Source organism: Phaethon lepturus, unplaced genomic scaffold, assembly GCF_000687285.1.
Source record: "Phaethon lepturus isolate BGI_N335 unplaced genomic scaffold, ASM68728v1 scaffold1898, whole genome shotgun sequence".
NCBI classification, from domain to species: domain Eukaryota; kingdom Metazoa; phylum Chordata; class Aves; order Phaethontiformes; family Phaethontidae; genus Phaethon; species Phaethon lepturus.
Window position 1 is genome coordinate 94,862 of NW_010555310.1, and position 13,687 is coordinate 108,548.

Consider the following 13,687-nt stretch of genomic DNA (forward strand, 5'->3'; position numbering starts at 1 on the left):
GAACCCCTCACATACTTTCAGGCAGGAGACTGCATTAAGGGGTGAAACTGTGTACCACAGATGATGTTCTGGGCTTCAGATGAAGTTCTGGGCAATGTTACAAGGCTGTAAGGTATCCAAAACAGGATACTACATTTATACAGGCTGAGAGAATATAAATTACTTAGGGGGTTCCTGCAGTCCACAAAACAATGGAAAATTTGGAGGCCAAATTGGCATGTTCAAACCACCATCACTCTCCACCTTTCCTAGGCTGAGAGTTCCATCCTGCCAACCAAAGACGAAATACATAAATCTTACTTAAAATGTCTTCTCCACTGCAACTCAAAAATCATACTAGCAAGGCTACCCTATAGAATTATAACTCTTTTTTGTCTTTTTCTTTTTTTCTTCTTCAGCAGCAATGTTACACATCACTCAATGAATAATAGAATTTAGGGGTTTTGATGTTTATTGCACTTACCTTGAGTCCACGAAAGCTGCCTGGGCTTGTTGGTGAAGAACTGGAGGACTTCGTAGATTTTGGGGTGGATAATTGACTGCTTGGCGTTCCATTAACTGGCCAAAGCAATAAAAGCAAACAAATGAAAGAAAAGATGAGTAAAAGTCAAAAACCCTAACTTGCTTTTAAACATAACATACCTCTCTGACAAGTTATCACTCAAGTCTGCATACAAAGACCAAAACAGACTCCACAGCATTTCTGAATAAATCATATGCTTGCATGCCACGCAACTGTGCCCCCAAAACTCATGTGGCTGGATATGGGATCAAGAAGACCTACAAATATTGCATTGTCATTCTAGAGATCAAAAAGGCCTAATCTGTCCTTTGCCAGTGCAAAAGCTTTGGGCAAATAATAGCCACAGCCTTATATAATATAATTCACAATAAAATACTGAGAGACAAAGTGTTCATAAAGACATTTGACCCTCCATCTCTCCTTTTTGGATCAATGCCTTACTTTATAGGAATATACAATGTTTCACAGAACACAGGTTTTTTTGGTTTTTTCCCAAGGAAAAAAAACAAACAAGAATGATGAGCTGTTTGGATGATAAAGAACTTAAGTAGTAGTTCAGAAAAGTATTGATTTAGGGGGTAAAACCCAGCAAGGTAAAAGCTAGTAGGTTATTTCTGAACTTCCAAGAAGTTCAAGTGTCTGTGAAAACATACAATATCCTCCCTCTTGACTTCAAGACTTCATTCATTTTAAGTCCAGTTTTCCACAGATACATCTGTTATATCCCTGGTGACTTGAATGTAACTTAGGTCAGTCTTTTTATTTTTCTGAAAAACAAACTGATGAATTTCATTACACAGACAGAACAGCACACTGCTCATCATACACAAATGTGATGCAACATTCTATGATGCAACATTATTTCCTCTAGCTGAACCTCATTCTTCCTAGGAAAGGAAAATACTAGGCAGAAATTTCAGAGCTAAAAAGATTTCATAGCTGATTCTTGGTGAAGAATTATTTTTTCCGAAAGAAAAAAAGCAACCTTGGCAAATAGAAACTTAGCTTCAACGTAAATAATTGTTACACCTGCACATTTACACATTCAGAGGTCTGTCATGGGTTATGCATCACTTCCTAACCAGCATTACTGGATTTATTTTAAAAGTGTCTATTAACCTAGTACCCTAACATTCTATGAGGGCTGAAGATGCCTTCCAAGTACTATTTTTACAATCTGAGCAGTCCATCTGCCATTAGGCCAGGCTGACTGCACTGCAACTTCCACAAATCTGATAACTTGGATTTACATTGCCAGATCTTAGTCTCTTCTATTAAAAGTATTCAATATGTTTAGTATATTTTTGTCTTGACTTTAACACGAGTTGCCTGTAAGAACAACAGGCAATTTTTTCTTTTTTTTTTTTTTAAGAAGCTAAAGTATTTAAGAGTATCTGTTCCTCCTGCAGACTTCTTTCCATTACTTTGTTTTAGATAACCTTCTTGAAATCTGGCATAACAATGCATCCTTGTCTTATAAAGACTTTGCAATTATGACAATGAAAAGGGCTAGTGAATGCTATCTTACTGTTTTCTGTTTCTTGCATACACAATTTCCTCTAGCCATTAGAAAAAGTGTAAAGTTCATGACCAAAAATGAAATACTTCAGTAGAAGAATTACCTTCGAAATTACCAACTATTACTCAGGAGGAAAAAACTTTTGTTTATTGACAAACACTTTTTATACAGCTCACAGAAAGGTCACAATTACCTGAACATGACAGAACTACTACACCATAAGACATCCTTATCTGTCTCCAAGTCACTACCATCCTTTTAAGCATTGGCAGAACCACTACACTATACCTGTGAAACTGGCTGGCTAACATAATCTTCTTCCCTCTCCTAACTGTCTACGGAACATCCCAGCCTACACTGACAGTACTGTAGCTCTTTGCTAATACCTTAGATATGCTTGGTGGACAAGGGTGGTGCTCTGACACAGGGCTGTGACTAGATGATGGCCAGAGGTCCTTTCCAACTTTTGTCCTTCTGTGATTCTACAACACCTGGTACGTTGTGCTGAGGACCCTATTTAAAAGAGCTGTCTGTAGATACAGCTTCGCCAATGTCTTCTGAGACAACTTCACTGCAAGTGAGTTGATACACAATTGCGACAACAGTAGAAGCTGGAAGTGGCCCTGTGTAGATGTAAAAATTTTGCACCTATAGCGAGTCAGACAACTGCTTGTGCTAGTTTTGCTGGGGTAGAGTTAATTTTCTTCATAGTAGCTAGTATGTGGCTTTGTTTTGGATTTGTGCTGGAAACAGTGTTGATAATTCAGGACTGTTTTTGTTATTGCTGAGCAGTGCTTACAGCATCAAGGCCTTTTCTGCTCCTCACACCACCCTGCCAGCGCATAGGCTGGGGGTGCACAAAAAGTTGGGAGGGGACACAGCTGGGCCAGCAGACCCCAACTGACCAAAGGGATATTCCATACCACATGACGTCGTGCTCAGCAATAAAACTAGGGAAAGGGTTGCGGCTGGGAGCTGCTGCTTGGGGACTGGCTGGGCATCGCTTGGTTGGTGATAAGTAATTGTTTCCATTTGCATCACTTGTCTGTCTTGGGTTTTATTTCTCTCTGTTATTTTTATTTTAATTACAATTATTATTAATTTTTTTTCAATTATTAAACTGTTCTTATCTCAACCCATGAGTTTTCTCACTTTTACCCTTGTAATTCTCTTCCCCCCATCCCACTGGGGAGGGGAGTGAGCGAGCGGCTGTGTGGTGCTTAGCTGCTGGCTGGAGTTAAACCACAACCCTATTTCAGGCAGCAGCACTTTTATTTTTCCCCTCAAAAACCACACAAGCAATCTGTATTAATTTTTGGCACAAACTTGTCTGCTGCTATTGATTTGATGATTATTTCATGTATATGCAAAACTTACCTTTCTTACCTATTTCCTAAGTATAAGTTACTTTGAGATCTCTTTTGACATTTATAGCAGCCTGAATACATAGAAAAAAAAATTCTTCTCTGTCGTTCTCTTAGTAGTACATATCAGGCTACAATTCTTTAGCATATCAGATTGTTCAAAACTGAAAAACCTATGAATCTCTTAAATTATTAACTTCTAGTATGGTCCAAAGTCTCAACTTATTTGCTAATCAAAATACATGTTAATTCTTTTAGAGATACTTTCTCTTTGAACTGAAGGTTGAAAGAGGTGTCTCAGTGTTTTAGAACTGAGGCCGAAATAATATGAGAAAACGAAGGTAAGAAACTGCAAATAAAATGAAAAACTATGACGTGTTTTCGCACTGCTTTTTTTGGCCATTCCTACCCCTGCCTTTTTGCACTGGTTATTATTTTATTATAAAATATAATATTTTATATAGTCTATTATAATATGCTTTAGAATACACATACAAACGTATTGCTCCTCAGAATGCTCCTCTACTTGTAGTCAAATTATACCTTTACAAACTTTGACACCATTAGCACATGTCCAACAACTATAAAGCATCATTTATATTATTTCACTCAAACGATCTACTTCAACAAAGAACCTATACCCACTATGTCTCTGGTTCACTGAATGCAAAATGTTTGTTTGAAGCTTGAAAATATTCACAAATACAGTGAAAAGAACACAGGTAAATGGAAAGGGAGGAGACACACTAGCAATATACAGCCATAATAGCAATGGCTCACCTGGGGATTTTGCTGAAGCATAAGCACTGGAGTAGTGGCCACCCCTCTTTACTGTACTCATATATTTGACACAAAGGAAAAAAGACATTAAGGAAAGAAGTTATTAAACAGCTCTGAACATGCATGAAAGGAAGAAGGGTAAATAAAGATAAGTAAAGACTATATGAGAAAAAATTGCAAGTAAATAGAAGGATAAATACCAGAAACTTTGGGTAATTTTTTCTAATTAACCTAACCAAAGGGGTGTCCAAGTAGAAATAAGTAAGGAAATGACAGCATTGATTTCTAAATGCTTTGCATAAAATTCACAGTTGATAGATATCCCATGTGATCTCACTAGAGTTAACAGGGTTGCATGAAATGTAGATCCGTTGTGATCTGCCCTTCATGGTACATTTTTCTTTGTTGTTACTGCGATCCTTCTTTGAAGCTTTTCAGTTAATTATGCAACCATTATAAACAGATGATAAATATTCCACTTTGAAAGAACCCAAAGACTAAAATTACTCTAATCAGCATCAATTAAGCAAAACAAATATTGATATGGAAATGAGAATATGGAACATGTCAGTTTTGAATACACACACAGGAGCTTACATGTACAGTTACATTCAAAACAGAGCATCATATGTGTACATATTCAAATGGTTTGATTTCAGGGCTACTTCTCCAGGTCTGAGGGGAAAAAATTAATTAAGTTTTATTGTATTTAGAAATTAAATACAGAGGTAAAAAAAGAAAAAAAAAACCAAGTTTCTCCATTTTATTTATTTGCATAAAAGACTCAATGGGTGGAACACATGGTGCTCAGCCAAACCCCTGGCAAAAACACAATGTGAACGTTTGTTTGAAATTACAGGAAGCACAAGAAGAAGAAAAAGAATTTCTCTGTAAATGGCCAACAGTGTTCCAGAACATCTCCTAAAATTACTTGAAACAGCAAAATCCTGTATTTCCGACAATATTTGGCTTAGATAGGACAAACTTTTCAAATTCAAAACACTTAAGGGTATACTCTAGTTCAATGAACATGAATTTAACCACATAACCATCCTGTAGTTTATGGTCTTAAATAAAATCAAGTGCCATGCTGAAAACATATCCCAAGTGTACAATTATCACAAATTATTCCAATGCTCATAAACTGAAACTTTTTGTGCCTCTTAATTAAAAAATAGAAACCACATTTCTACTCAGGATTGAAAAATAAATGCAAATTTTCTAATAAACTAGTATTAAATCTGTGAGGCAAACTGAAAAAAAAAATTTTCCCCTCAGGAAACGAAGCATGGCATCTGTATTTCAGAGCCAACAGTTTTTTCACCCCATTAAGCAAATTCTAACTTCAGTGTATTTTACATGTTCAGCTCTTTCCTAGAAGTAGTACCTGAGGCAGGTGATTTGCTTCGGTGTGAAGGTCCTGGGCTTTTGGACCCAGTATGCCTCATACCAGATGATCGGGAATAAGAGGACTTCATGACACGGCACTCTACAAAGCAAGCAGATAGAGTTTTAACATTTCAATGTACAGGCTTCCTCCAAACACTACTGTTGCCATTTATTATCCAGAAAATGAACATCAGTATCTTCTAAACATGCTTGTCCAACTGAATGCAACAAATTTCTAAGAGTATCTCAGAACTTTAACTTATATACCATACAAACATATTGGAGCTTCTCAAATGCTGTACGTAACATTCTGCATGTAGTATTTCTTCATGTCTTGAAGCTGGATTATTACTATAATTGAAGTTTGTAACTACACACAGCTGAAAGAGTAAAGAAGTCAGTAAAATCAATGTTTTCTGATAATTCAGTAAATCCTGCAAGCTATAATGGCAGCTTCATATAGGGCAACTGCACAGCAAGCCCCATTTACTTTCTTTTGCAAGAAACTGATGTTGTGACCAATTTTTAAAGAGGTGAAAAGTACCTGTAGTTTCCAAAAGGCTGAGAAAGTAGATTACTGGCATTTACCATCAGCTATATTTCATTAAATAAAGGACAACCTATATAGGAAAGGAATAAATAGGCACACGTGCACTGACATTTCAGAAATAAAAATTTTAATTCCTACAGTTAGCATCCACTGCAAATCACTCCCAATGGAATTATATAAATTTCCCTCCTAATTTTGTCCTTGTTATTCATCACTATGATGTCAATGCCATCATTATGATGCTACACCACCACCAAAACAGTAAGTACACCTGCATGCCCTGACAGTCAAGCCATGTTCCACTCTGTACCTAACCTGCTTTTCTGCATTAAGACCTCCAGAGTTATTAGAGGAAGCAGGGACCACCAAAGCTGAAGAGACAAAGGGAGAAAAAAACTTTAGGGACAGGGTCTGTTTTCCAAGAAAATAGGTCAGGTTTGTTACTGTATTTTAACAGACTTACAGAATCCAGATGGTTTGGGAAAAATTTTTAATTCATACGAAAATATATTTCCATGTATATTTTCCTAAATCACACAACTCTTGAGGATTGAACAGGAGGGTGGAGGGCAGAGAGTTCTCAATGAAGTTGACTATTTCAGTGGGTTTAAGATGCACAGTCTTACCGCTGTGATCCAACACGAAGTCATCCTGAGCATACCGGTATTTCTCAGGCCCACATGCAATGAAGACGTCATCATCTCCAAAGAAGTCCTGCAAGCATGTCACCTTGACAGCAAAACATATAAAGCAAAATAAACAAATGCAGTACTTTAAAATACTAAATCTTCAGTTAGTCAGCAACAATTATGAAGTTTGTGTTTTCCTTTTCACAGTGATACCACAATGTTCTTTTATAACAACAGAAACACTCCACTTCTCAAGTACTTCAGCTCTCTCAGTAGTGCAGGAAGCATCAGGGTCAAGAATGTAAAATATCACTGCCCCTCACCTCCAAAAACACCTCTTCTTACATTTAACACCTGTATTTCTGCCTCTAACTCCACATGCATGCTGATGGACTTACAAGACCATCTATAACGCTACTCAAGTATCAACACTTGTATTCTTACATTAATTGCTTATAGGAAAGTCTGTCGAGTTAAAATGATTGCCTCTACGATTTATTTTTTTTTTAATGCTCTGAGGCATGTTTTAATGTCCTGTCAAAAAAAATTAATTCCCTCTGTTATTCAAAGGTATTCCATATTCAAGAAAAAAAGAAATACAGACTCCCTTTCATGCCCTTTGCAGCTCTGTCTGTTCTTACTTGTCCCAGTAATGATGTTACAATGTATTTCAAGAAGGATGGGGATGTCAGAAAGAAAAATGTTTTAGACATTCTCTAAAAACACAAAACCAAAGACCTTGAAGAAATCCTTACTCCTCAAAAGTCAATAAAAGTCAGCTTGTAAAGGAGCATCTGCTTTAAAAACAATTAAAACCAAAACCATCACAACAAGAAATCCCACCGAACTCATTCTAACTCCCTTGAAAGAAAAAAAGTGTCTGCAAGGTAGCAAGCTATTTTTAAAATGTAAACAGATTAAAATTTTACCGTATCATTGTTTCCCTTCTTTTTAACATCGCACACCCAAATGAGATCTGGGAATAAAAGCTATGGAGAAGCTAAGAAAGTTAGAACCATTTGGTTAAAACCATGTAATTAAAGAGGTAGAACAAAAAACTGCTTTTAGGGAATCTAGCTTTTTTCCTTCCCAGATACCTGTCAACACCATTTGCACAGTTTACCCACTGTGATAATGGTAAACATCGGCAGAACTACAGGAAAGGGTCTCTACTGCCTGCAATATTCTGGGAAACACTCAGAATATCAATGACCCGCAGCTCTCTGTAAGAACACCCGCACAGGGCATTCAGCAGCGGCACAGTTGTCATGGCAGCTCGCCCAGGATAACAGCCGGTGCCCTTACAGCAAGGTCCTCACTACGGTGCCACATGCAGTATCCAGCATTTGTGTCACTGTCTGAGGCAGCTAAAGGACTCCAGCCATCACCAAATTCCTTTAATTGTTATCTTACTACTGCAGTGAAAATCTGCTCTCATTGGTGAGAGACCTTTTCAGCTGCGCTTGAAACCGCTGCTTCTAGTGAAGCAAAGAGGCAGTAATAACTGGATTCAAGAGGTTGTACAAATTTAAGAGAAGTTTTGCTAACATGGGATTTATTCCTCTCTACTTAATAAGTCTCTCTGCTAATAAGAGGACTCATTATCATTTCCACAGTTTTCAGGAACCCAGCAACCAACCCAAACCCACCACTACAGCAACAGCTGTGAGAAAGTGTTCCCAAAGCTTATCCCAGTAGCACTGCTGGACACGGGCAGAGATGTTCTGTGAGGCACAGGTTCACTCCCAAAAGCCCCCCAAACTGGCTGCCATTTCCACAAGCGCTCCCTACCCATCACTGCTCTACTCATGCCCGCAATGCCTTTGCAGTGCTGTTTCGAGCAGGTTACAGTTAAGCGCTGTGGTTTAGCAGAGCCTAGAATTAATCTTTCTGTTCTGATTCAAAGCCTCCCCCTCACCACTTAACCCACCCAGTCTAGCATCTGAGCTGAGAGAGGAGAGAATAACAGGTCTTATGTCAGGCTCCTGGAAATACGCAGGGATGTAACTGCATGCAGCAGCATCCTTTTGCTGTCTGCAGAGCAATTCTACAAAGGAAGGGTCAGACCTGTGCACAAAAGATGACAGGCGTATCCTTAGAAATGCACCTTAAAATCTTTTGTAAATGGCTATTTGGGGAGGGGAATAAAAAACTTTAAGAAAGGTATTAATTTCCATAGGCGCTTTCCTACATGCGAACGTATATACGGTTTCCCCAGGCAAGAATACAGGAGTAATCACGAGTACCGGCGATGAGACACACCACTGGCGGTGGAGCCGCGGCACCTCCATCCCGGAGCTCAGGCTAATGCCAGCCTCTCTGTCGGCTTGCACACCGTCTGCCTGGCCTGTGTGGCTTCCACCTCCCGGTCACAGACCAAGACAGATGCTAGCTTTACTGTAAAAGGTACTAAACTACACTTATAACTGGAAGCCAGATAAATGCAAGTATGAGAAGGATTTACATAGATGCTCGCTATATTCCAGCAGTGAATACTGGAAGTCCTCCTCCCTACAAATAGTCCAGACTGGCTACAGATAAAATATACAAGAAAAAAAATATTTTAAAAGTGTATTCAACAAGGAATAAAGGTCTGTTAGAACTTACCATTCCCAAATAAGCACACATAATGGGTTGAGGGAAGTATTTTTAAAATCAAGTTCATGGAGATCTGTTTTCCTAGAAGTACAATCTAAAGGTTATTTCTCCAGGCCTTTATCGTAATAAAGTCAAAGGAGCAGCTCCCAAGGTGCAAACAGATGCTAAAATAAACTGTCTTCATTTCCTGCAGAATTAAAATGAATGTATATTCTGCAGTTAACGATACCTTTTTTTTTGCTCACTTAGTGTGCAAAAAAAATAGTGAGGGAAATCTGAAATGAATAAGTCATTTGCATGGGCTTTTGAATGCTGCAGGTCCGCTATGGTCTAACTTGCAAATCACACAATTCCACTCCAAAGAGTATCTATATGGCAATTGGAGATCATATAGGATTTTTTTATAGCTTTGAGCAGGATTCAATTAGTTGAGAAATTTAAAAACAAAAAAAAATTTGAACTCTCTTTTTTTTTTTTTAGAGTTTCATTAGCAGTAGAACTTAGACATATAAATAGTATGTCAGTCATTCCACTTAAGTTAGGGATCAAAATTCCATTTGTCAGACTAGTGTATGACAAATGCTGTTTCTCTTTCCACTAAGCATCTATACTCTGTCTTACTCATTCTTTGTTTTGCTGCACTTGGTGCCAAAAGAACTGTTCAGTCCTTCAAAATATTTCCTAAAATGCCTTTCAAAGGCAGATGGTATTAGCAAAGTTGCATATAAGTCTACCACAGCAAAAAACAGTCAAATATGTAGTCATTCATTCAACTAACAATTCTCTTGCTAGTCCTGATGCTGTGAGTTTCTATGCATGAAGTTGAAAATGTGAAAAGCTTTCGACACCTTAAAAGGTTAAGCACCAAAATGAGATGTGATTTTCAATAGTGTTGAGAGCTTTTTCAAAATTACAGTCATAAGGTTATTTTTGAGATTCAGATCTATCCAATTCCTCGTTTACATCCACAAAAGCTCTACACAAGTACTTAGAATGCATGCTTTCCATCGGTGGCCTTGCAATAAAGCTCAATCAGAACATCTCTCTCCTGTCTGTGGCTTTACCACAGATAATGCTCTTTTCAAACAACAAGATAAATGTGATTTGTTTGTCCACAGGAAAAAAAAAAAATTAAATCTGATTGTTTTTTTATTGAAGGCATATAGGGAGCTGCAAAAGGAATTTTTTTAGGGCTTATAATTATAGCCAACACTACAAAGGCTTACACCAAAGGAGTTTCATACTTCCTTGCATTCTTTTTTTTTTTTTTTTTTGCCACATAGAAAAGTGAAATATATTTTGAAAAACTGCTTTAGGAACACTTTAGAAAAATGTTACCTTGTTAACTCTGGATGTTTCAATTAACAAGCTTTAAATGTGTTAAACTCTATTTATTTCTAAATAAAACACCTTTTCCTAGCCAAACATTGCCTATGTTCTGCTCGTAACTCCACTGCCTTCCCTTTAGAACAAAAAGTGACTTATTGGTGCTCCTCTGACAACTCAGACTGCTATCAGGTTGTCTTATTGCACTACTTTTGTTCAAAAGATGCCACTATACACAGCAGGGTAGTGCATATTTGGATAGGATGGGATTGGACTTGTACTCAGTCGCTGGGCATCACTGCTTCCTAACAGGCTCAAAAAGGCTGTGCTCACCATTAGACTAATGACCAGAGGACAACATAATTCAAGTGGCAGCACCAGGAGAAATAAATTGTAATTGGGTTCCATTGCAAGAAACCCAAACAAGTATGCAAAAGGCTCAATGATCCAATGATTCAAAACTTGAATTGTTTGTTACAAAAAAAGCAGTCTTTTCTTATAAAACTTCTCCCTGCCCCCTATTGAGGAAATCCTGAGACACTGACCAGATCAAGTTTTTTGAAAAACACAGACCTTTCTAACAGAAGTACATATTACTAAATATGCATTATGTTACAGAAGCGGCATGACTAACTGTAGTTTGCAAGACCATAAAGCACTTCAAAAATCACACAGCTGGAAGCACAAAAATGTGGTTTACAAGCAGAAAAAAAATGAAGCACAAACTTACAGGAATGGGCAAAAATGCAAGTCAAAATGTGAAAACAGGGTGTTGAAAGGGAAGGGAGAGAAACACATCTATTTGAAAAATCAATTTCCTGATCCCCTGCTGTCTACTGGTGCAGTGTTTTAATGTCACATACACCCACCATATTTACTTTTTAAAATAGGTTCATGTTTCTGACAAATATTTATAACCAAGGAAGCTTGCTCTTTCCAGAGAAATACTTCTTCAGTCAGACCAAACTACTGGATTAGAATATACAAATTGTGATCCATACAGAAATCCCTTTCCCATTACTGTCACACAGGCCTAGAAATGTGATTTACACCAACTCCTACTCCCACCTCTGAATCTAACAAGCAGAAGATACATTCCCACTGGAAGAAACATGAATAATGACTGATCTTTTGTAGACAGAATTCAACAGGTATTTAATAATGAACCTTTATGATGAAGTTACAGTTAAAAAAATTAAATTATATAAACGAACATTTATCCACAAGATATTTGTCCTCCGACCTCCAGAGGAAAAAAACAACACTAAAAAAATTTGAGACTGACACCATGTTTGACAAACATCTGAAAAATTACTAAAGAACTCAATTCCTCTCGAACATTTAGCACTAAAGAGAGTTCTGTATCTGTACATCAACACCCTCCAGCCAGGAGCTCACTAGACAAATTGCATTTATTCCAGCTCTACAAATATGCTTCATTCTAAATGTAGAAGGAAGAGCTGTAAAGACAAATAGTTTGGCTCCATTTAGTATAGCTGATTCAATTTAAGTAAGCAGCAACAGGACTGTACAGTTTAAGTCTGAAGAGCCACACCCGGTGTCTGGGGAAAGCTGCCCTGGATGACAAACGCTCTACATCAGCTGAAAATGGAGCTAAAACATCAAAATTGGAAAAGATATGCAAGACTATTTGTATTAACAATGGAAGAAATATTTATATCTACTGACTTCAAGAAAACAGGTTATGGTATAAATATTTAAAAAAGGAAGCACATAACATATGAGGCAAAAGGAAAACTAGGAAAACTGGCATGCACAGTAACAGCTGGATTTGTGTATGTGTATCCAGCTCAGCAGTAGGGACAGGCATTTGAGGCTAAAATTCTTAAAGAAATGCAGTGGGTTATTTTCCATTAATTGCTGAAAAAAAAAAATGCAAATAATTTGTTAAATGTCAGCATGACAAATCTAGATACAACCTCCCTGATACCACCTTCAGGGTGATGAGTCTCCACATTTCTGCTGGGAACTGCTACTCCTCTTTGACTGGGACAGATTACAGCTATGCCACCCTGACGGCTTTGCCCTTTGCCCCTTGCATCAACCTTTATTTTTGAGTAAGCAAAAGTCAAATATTTGTGTATTTGGCCAGTCAGGTCATATTTGTAATCATAATTTTCGTTCCCCCTTTTCAAATAAAGTTAGCTCTGCCACTTTGCCCTCACTGCCACACAAACAGTCTCATTAAAATTCTTGCAGCGTTTCTGAAACTGTCAGGCTTACAGTTCAAGGGTTTATGCATGTCTCAAAGTGCAAAATGCAGCACTCCTGAAGAAACAGGTCAGTTGTCTGTTTTCTATTTCAGCTCCATCACCAATGAGGGCAGACTTAACTTCCAAAAGGAAGAGCCTCCTCTGGGCAAAAGGAACTCAAAAAGAAGGTGAGAAGGGCATTCCCACCCTTTCCTACTGAGTACTGTAATTTTAACACAGATTTTCTTACCTTGGAACTTCCCCTCGGTCTCTGCACTTTCACAGGAAAAACTGACCAAGGGAAAGGGAGTGTACGTGTTTAACCGATATTGCTAACTACTTACTAAGCCATCAATAACTTTCAGGACTGAACCAAGACTGGCACAAAAGAAGTTCAGTAGTAGGTTAAGGCAGGTATTTGCCTGGTTATACTGAGTCACGTTTCCTGACGTGTCTTCAGTAAACAGCGAGAGAATAGCCAGATGGGTAGCTAGAATATACCCACGAAGCAGAAATACAGAGAAAAGTCAAACAAGTGAGCCCCTGACATGCCCTTCAAAAAAATACTGTAATTGCCAGTATTCTTTTTTTAATTAACAACCTATTCATTTGGTAGAAATTACAAAGCGTCGAAGGCAACTATGCGAAGTGATTTGGAAGCAGGCAAAAAAAAAACTATTCAAGAGCCAGGCAAGTATGGAAGCCCACATTGTACACAAGAACAGCAACAAAAAACACTGCTGTATCAGATACAGAGTAAACCTGGAAAATCAGGTCAAGTGATAAGATTCCTGCT

At 37.8% G+C, this 13,687-nt stretch overlaps 1 protein-coding gene across 1 annotated transcript in view; it reads right to left on the reverse strand.

Moving 5' to 3' along the window:
- The window catches only part of DCLK2 (doublecortin-like kinase 2), a gene marked incomplete at its 5' end in the record, with an annotated part of 88,894 nt that overhangs the window by 35,706 nt on the left and 39,501 nt on the right, over positions 1-13,687 (reverse strand). Inside the window, 4 exons of the mRNA XM_010292100.1 lie at positions 464-558; positions 4,187-4,237; positions 5,574-5,675; positions 6,752-6,854. Coding sequence (XP_010290402.1) covers positions 464-558; positions 4,187-4,237; positions 5,574-5,675; positions 6,752-6,854 — 351 coding nt within the window. The remainder of the gene's footprint in view (positions 1-463; positions 559-4,186; positions 4,238-5,573; positions 5,676-6,751; positions 6,855-13,687) is intronic.